Source organism: Phaethon lepturus, unplaced genomic scaffold (genome assembly GCF_000687285.1).
Source record: "Phaethon lepturus isolate BGI_N335 unplaced genomic scaffold, ASM68728v1 scaffold11645, whole genome shotgun sequence".
NCBI classification, from domain to species: Eukaryota; Metazoa; Chordata; class Aves; order Phaethontiformes; family Phaethontidae; genus Phaethon; species Phaethon lepturus.
In genome coordinates, this window is record NW_010538388.1 from 75,857 (window position 1) to 83,549 (window position 7,693).

Here is a 7,693-nt window from a genome sequence, read left to right on the forward strand (position 1 = left end):
TTGTCACTTCAGTATATTATTCATATACATACAATATATACAAATGATTCTTTTTTCTTTTTGAAAAGGTAAGCTGTTATTACTTCCAAAGGCTTTTGGCCTTGGTATTTTTCATGTGAGGTTATGGTTGTGTTTGGTTTTTTTACACTTGCTAATAGTGTTCATCTGAACTGGATACTGTGTAGAATTGGAAGGACAAAGATGCGTATTAACTGCATATTAAATAAGGCATACCCTGACAGCAGGCTGTATGCTGGCTTTTGAAAAAAAGTCTTTTTCAGGATTTATTAAAAAGGTTGTAACGAGTTCCACCTGAAGATTTGAATAGATTTTATAAGGCATATCTTTCTGTCTTTTTCTTTTCTTTTTTTTCCCCTCAGAAATGGTAAACAAAACACGAGGGGAAGCAGAGACTATAAATGCTCTTGCCATCAACTTCTGTTGGGCTTACAGGGACAAAGTTATTTCTTCTGCTGAGTACATAGTCCTGTAAAGGACTACAGAGCACTAGGCCAGCTCTGTGTTAAGTTCGGCATAGTCTCCGTTTATTCAGGGACCTTTTCCCCACCAGTGCTTAGAAGCAAGAATATTTTATAGAGTATGATTTAAACATGAGGGGAAAAACCCATATCCTTCCTTCTCCCCCAAGCTCAATTCCCCCATTAAAAAGACCGTTTCGAATGAGTACAGTAAAGGAGGGAGGGAAAAGGGCATGTTCCCTTGGAGGATGAAAGACGACTAGGTTCCTCTTGGGCAACCAGAAATAAAATGTTCTTTTTTCTAGTTGGTTTAAAGGTAAGATTTGCCTTGAAGTTATGGAGCGCACTGTGCCAGGCTGCTTAACCGCAAAGCCTCAGCTACTCAGAAATGCACAGATCCTACATCTCTTTGACAAAGCTCTCACTGCCTGGTCTCACAAGCCGAGTTTCTCTTGCCATTTATGTTAGTACAGACAGATTGTATCGCTGAGGAAGATGGTATAATGAGAATTTGGAATGGTCAGGTTTTTCTGTGGTTTTTGGGTCATAGTCCTCTACAGGTGTGTTTAGTTTGTAACCATAACAGAAAGGCAAGAGGTTATTAGATTTATGCAAGGAAACGGGTTGATTTGCATCCAGGCAGATGGGTGAAAAGAGGAAGGAATGGGATCTATCTTGCATTAAGTAGGAGTGCAAGATCTGCATTGGATAAGAGCTTGGAAATCACTTGAAAAATGTTGCTCTTGAAAAGGATCATCATGGAAATCAACTGCTTACACAGCCTTTTTGACTTGGTCATGAGTACAAGGAGAACATATCGAGCGGACAGCTCTGCAATTGCAGATGTGTTAAGTTGTGGAAACCAAGGTGAAGTTGATGGCAATGGCTGCATGCTTCCTGGCTTTCCTGTTCATCACAGCTTTGACTAGGTGGATTGCAGAGTACAGTACTATCGAAGGAGTGTGCGCTGTCCAGATTTACTGAATGAATTAAACTGTTGTCGTACCATTCTACCTCAGAACGTTTTCATTTTTATAGGTTAAGTGCTTTCAGAATGCATTTAATCTTGATTCTTATTTTATCAGACTGTTCATTTGTGTAATGGTTAGCAAGACGTTTAATGTTTAGTGCTTGCGTCAAAGCAATGAAGATACTGTCAAAGTGATGATTTATTAGAAACGAATGAAATTCTGCAAACTAAGTATGTTAGAGGGCTGAGGGTATTTTTTTTACAAGTCCTATGTAACAGAAAAACTTAAGCTTCTGAAATTTCCGTACTTAACTGATGATTTTCCAAGAAGTATGTTTAGAGAAATGTGGTCCTACTGTTTGATAGCTGATGAGTAGTCTGTGTGCAGTGTCTACCTCATTACCTTACATCTAGATCGTAAAAATGATAACTATACTTTAATTCATACACTAGTTGCTGTTCTGAGCACAAAGGTTATATAGATCTTTTGGATGCAGAGACTAAACCACCCTTTTATCTTTGTGGTGGTCCTTCTAAAAGTGGTCTGAGACATAATGATTAAAGAAGTTTTCATTCTCTCTGCCCATGCTTTAGCTCATCAGTGAATGGAAGGAAGGGTCAGTCTGGTTTATGACAACACAAGTGAGTGTGATTCTCGCCTCTCTTCTAGTCTGTGTACCAGCAGCTAGCACTTCAAGGGCCCATATCTGTAGTTTCTTCGCAGCACACCTTTTCCTGGATTGTTTGGGATGGAAATCTTTGTGATAAACTGTAGAAAATTTTGAACAGCACAGCTGTCACTGGCACCCGGGGTTAAGTTGCTACAGAAGTTTGGAGGTTGTTTGGACACCTCCATAAGACTCCTAAGCTTGAGAGATACAAAGTTAATGGAAAGGTTCCTAAGCTGTGCTGTAACTGGAGACAAGGTAGAATCTTGCCCTGTTTACTCTGCATTAAACAGCAATAATGTTTGTTTAAACATGTTAAACTAGTCACAGTATATTTATGTGTTTGATTTGCATTGTTATATTTTCTGTGTATTTATAAGTCTGTGATTACAGGATTTGAAACGAAAGTAGATGATAAATTTTATTATGTCCAGTTGTTTTGTGTAATTTGCTGTTATTTATAAAACTTCTTGTTGTTATTTATAAAACTTCTTGTTGTTATTTATAAAACTTCTTGTTGTTATTTATAAAACTTCTTGTTGTTATTTATAAAACTTATTGTAGTTTCTGGGAATCAACAAGACCTTTCTTCAGTAAAGAGTGAAGATTTTGGAAATATTCAAGAGATGTCTACAAAAAGCCTGATTGTGGGCCCACTCAATCTTCGATTGGATAGCAGTGCAGTACACCGGATAATGAAAATGATAGTTTGTGCTCTAGAACATGAATATGAGCCATACAGCAGAACTAAGCCAGGTTTGCTCCTGTTTGCGTATATGCAAATATACCAGAATTAAACCAGACCAAATTCAGTGCTCTTGAAGATGTGACTTCCAAATAGTTAAACTCCAAATCTGTCAGGGGATTTTGTGAGTTGAAGGAGTAAAATTTAAAATAAAGACAAAATTAATTGCAATATACCCATCAGTGTTGGATATACCTCTGAGATAATTTTAGGCACCTAGGAGGCTATTCATTTCAATTGCAAGCCTCTTGTTGAGTAAGGATGACTATTTCATTGACAACTCTAGCGTAATTTTGGAGTCTAAGAGAAGGAAGTATCACTGTTGATGTGTATTTATTAGTTTGAAGTAATAGTTATACAGGATAAAATCGCTTGAAAACAAGCTATCGTAAACTGTTAAGATGAGTTTCTGAGAAAGAGCTGTACAGATGTTGAAGTAAGTAAAATCCAGTTATGACTGCATTTAGCCTTAGGTAAAAACAGTGTGGAATAAAGTTGTTAACTATGAAGCGGGGGGGGAGAGGAGGAAGGGAGGCCTTAATTTTTTGCTAGTCCCTAACCATTTTTGAAACGGTGACTGTAGGAGATATTTTACGTATTTCAGTCAAACATATGTAATCTTGATCTATTGTAGATATTATGGATGGAAATAGAACTATGCCAAGCTCAGAAGAAATAGCGTCATTGGAGGAATACATTCCCACTCGACTCACAACATTCACAATTCTTAAGTGTACAATTATAATCCCCGTGGCAGAATTCAATTTACTAGACCACTTAATGCCTGTAATCATGGGTGAGAAGGTATGTATACAGAGATATTTATCCAGTTCTCTATATTAGCATGTGCTATTACGTAGAAATTTTCTCACTGGGCTGTTATTCCATGTGCTGGGTGTATTACTGAGTTCCAAGTGAGTTTGGTGCCCATGAGCCTTCACTTCAGATACCCGAGTGGTGTGTGCGGTGACTAACTAGACTTGTAAACTAAAGGTGTCATGTACTGTTAGGAAAAAAGAATGTGGAAGAAAAAAGATTTTAAATCTTCAAGCAGATTAAAAAGAAGTAGCTCCAACTTGAAGTTTTTTATGGAAGCCTTTTGATCAGAACAGTACCTGTTGTCATTTTGCCACGCAGGTTTTCACAAACTTGGTCATTTCTGAAATTTTTGAATACATAGGCTTAGTAGAGACTTCATAGATGTTAACAGAAATTAACAGTAACACGCAGTGTGTGCGTGCTAGTGTCAACCAGGATGCCAGCAGGACTTTGGCTGTTACTGAGTGTTTGGCTGCTGAGTGACTAGCTCAGAGCGCCAGAAACGAAATCTCCAAACAGCCTGAATTTATTTTATCTTGTGATCTATGTAGTATAACTCCAGCTAAAGAATGCTGTACTAGTTTTATTCCTACAGGACTCCTTCCTAGGTGCACAAAACTGAAGCACCGTAGTGATGAATCAGTGCTTTTTATTGAAGACTTGCAGTAGGTTTACCTCTTGCAGCAGAGGCTGGAAGGTGTTTTATGGCTAAGGGAAGGGACGGGAAGAAGAGGTAATAATTCCAACCCAGTTCTTGACTGAGTGCAGTTTCTAGGAATTTCCCACTTTCAATGTGCTTTGCACAAACGCACACTAAATACATGTTCCTTGTACTTGAGGATGAGCATTTTTAGTGGGATGTATTTTGCAGAAGTTCTCAGTATCTATGGTTCCATTTAAAGCAATGGTAGTTAGGCTTTTAACTTAAGTCAGTCTCACTTATGTGCCCAGCAAGATCATGGAGCAGATCCTCCTGGAAACTATGGTGAGGCACATGGAAAATAAGGATGTGATTGGTGACAGCCAGCATGGCTTCACTAAGGGCAACTAGTGCCTGGCAAATTTGGTGGCCTTCTGTGATGGGGTTACAGCATTGGTGGATAAGGGAAGAATGAGTGACATCATCTACCTGGACTTGTGCAAACCATTTGACACTGTCCCGCATGACATCCTTGTCTTTAAATTGGAGAGAGATGCATTTGATGGATGGACCACTTGGTGCATAAGAAATTGGCTGGATGGTAGCACTGAAAGAGTTGCAGTCAATGGCTCGATGGTCAAGTGGAGACCAGCGACGAGTGGTGTCCTCAGGGGTCAGTATTGGGACTGGTGCTGTTTAACATCTTTGGCGACATGGACAGTGGGATCGTGTCCACCCTTGGCAAGTTTACGAACAACACCAAGCTATATGGTGCGGTTGACACGCTGGAGGGAAGAGATGCCATCCAGAGGGACCTTGACAGGTTTGAGAGGGCCTGTGCAAACCTCATCAAGTTCAACAAGGCCAAGTGCAAGGTCCTGCACATGGGTCAGGGCAATCCCAAGCACAAATACAGCTGGCAGAGAATGCATTGAGAACAGCCCTGAGGAGAAGGACTTGGGGCTATTGGTTGATGAGAAGCTCAACATGACTTGGCAACATGTGCTTGCAGCACAGAAAGCCACCTGTATCGTGCGGCGCATCCAAAGAAGCGTGTCCAGAAGGTGAAGGGAAGTGATTATGTTGTTCTACTGAGACCCCACCTGGAGTCCTCTGTCCAGCTCTGGAGCCCCCAACAAAAGGAGGACATGGGTCTGTTGGAGCAAGTCCAGAGGAGGGCCATGAAGATGATCAGAGGGCTGAACGCCTCTCCTATGAGGACAGGCTGAAAGAGTTGGGGTTGTTCAGCCTGGAGAAGGGAAGGCTCGAGGGAGACCTTATTGCAGCCTTCCAGGACCTGAAGAGGGCCTACATGAAATCTGGAGAGGGACTTCTTAGCAGGGCCTGTAGTCATAGGAAAAAGGGTAATGGCTTTAAACTGAAAGAGAGTAGATTTAGATTTAGATATAACGAAGAAATTGTTCACAATGGGTGTGGTGAGACAGTGGCAGAGGTAGCTCAGAGAACTTGTGGTTGCCCCATCTGTGGAAGTGTTCAAGGCTTTGAGCAACGTGGTCTGGTGGAAGGTGTCCCTGCCCATGGCGGGGGAGTTGGAAGTAGATGGTCTTTAAGGTCCCTTCCAAACCAAACCATTGTATGATTCTATGATTTTATTTGTGAAGTACTTTGCTAAATGTTTGAAAATGGGCATTCAAATGGACTTCCAGAATTAGTGAACTATTTTGTATCAGCCTTTCTTTTCAATGTTAATTTTTTGTTTAAAATGGAGATGAAATTGTATATTCTGAAGGTGTTGTGAAAGTAACCTTACTAGTATTTGTGAAGCGTTTATGTGTAAGAAAGGTGACAACCATTTGAAGAAGTTTATTACTTTTTTTTTTTTTCCAGAGATGGATTTGAGTGATATTACATGATGGAAGTCACAATGATGTTAAATTATCTTGATGTAATAGATATGTGCTAACTAGGGGAGCACTGTCTAACTTGTGCTGTATTTTCTTACAGAATATGCTTATTTTCAGCATGTAAGATTGTATGCAAGAGGACAAAAGACAAAGTTACTTTATGGCATTTCTTAAAGTGTGCTTGTATAACCATTTTCATTGATGAAGTGAAATACACACAATGACATATCCATTAATATTTCACTTGGATCACTAGTCTCTAGGCTGGAACATACATAAAATTTCAAGCATGTGCCATTTATTCGGTGATTGTGCTTAAGGAGTGTGTATCTTTTTCTTCAATTTTGACTGCTTATCTTTTCAGTTAAGCTGTCTCAACTGAGTGAACTAGTGACAAATCTGTTACCTCTTGATGCATTAGGATACATTCAGAAGCCACTAAAATTAGAAAATGGGACATTACCAGGTGCCTAATGGGAAGCAGTATTTCCTTTCAGCCTGGAATAGCCCAATCGATTGTGGTGCATTTCACCGTATGGGCATGGGCATATGGTATTTTTATAATGGGAGAACAGCCCCATGTTTGGGTAGGCTTGAGGCACACAAGTGGAATTCAAGTGAACTTTTTGGTTATTTATTTACTTCAAGTTTAATTTTGTTTCCTGAATGAAACCAAGCCTATTTAAAATAATAATAATTTTGACTTTTAAATTGGAAGTCATACATATATGAACTTATTATCCCATTTTGATATGAGATTAATAGAGTAATTTGGATTGGAAGAGATTGCTGAAGAAGATCTCCAGGAGTCCAACATCCAGCTCAAAGCAAGCCCTAGTAGAGTAGGTTGCTTCAGGGGTTGTCCAGTCAAAGTGCTGAATTATCTCCAAGGACAGAGATTCCATAAAAAACTTTCACATACACCTTCTTGGAATTGCCTGTGTTTCAGCTTGTTTCTGTTGCCACTCATCCCCTCAGTACACCTTTGACAAGAGTCTGGCTCTCCTCTGTACCCTCCCAGTAGGCAGCAGTAGACAGCAATAGGATCTCCTTTTGGTCTTCTCCAGGCTGAATGACTCCAGTTGTCTCAGACTCTGCTGCAAGAGAGCTTATGTGCTCTGATCCCCTAACCACTTCGGTAGCCCTCAGCTGAACTTCTAGTATGACCATGTCTTTCTTTACTAGATGCATTACTTCACTTTAATGGATACTATGAAAAATATAGTTGGATGTGTAAAATTATGATAATTTTTTTTGGAATGGCATCTCCTTTTCCTGAGATGTCTGGCATGACTGTGAATACATAATATATGACAGTGTAAAGATTAGCTCAGTATGAGTTTTGTATGGTAATAGTGCTTTGGAGTGATAAAATTGTAAGCAAATATTTTATAGAACAAAATGTTTTGACTTTGCCTATTCTTGTAGTGGGTTGACCTTGGCCAGCTGTCACATGCTCACCCAGCTGCTGTCTCACTCCCCCCCCCGCCCCGGACGAAGGGGAGAG

The 7,693-nt window shown here is 39.9% G+C and overlaps 1 protein-coding gene across 1 annotated transcript in view; it reads left to right on the forward strand.

Annotated features, from left to right (window-relative positions):
- LOC104620533 (vacuolar protein sorting-associated protein 13B-like) overlaps window positions 1-7,693 on the forward strand; it is a gene marked incomplete at its 3' end in the record, with an annotated part of 109,198 nt that overhangs the window by 75,254 nt on the left and 26,251 nt on the right. Inside the window, exons 12-13 of the mRNA XM_010286784.1 lie at window positions 2,682-2,873; window positions 3,497-3,666. Of these exons, the coding sequence (XP_010285086.1) occupies window positions 2,682-2,873; window positions 3,497-3,666 (362 nt within the window). The remainder of the gene's footprint in view (window positions 1-2,681; window positions 2,874-3,496; window positions 3,667-7,693) is intronic.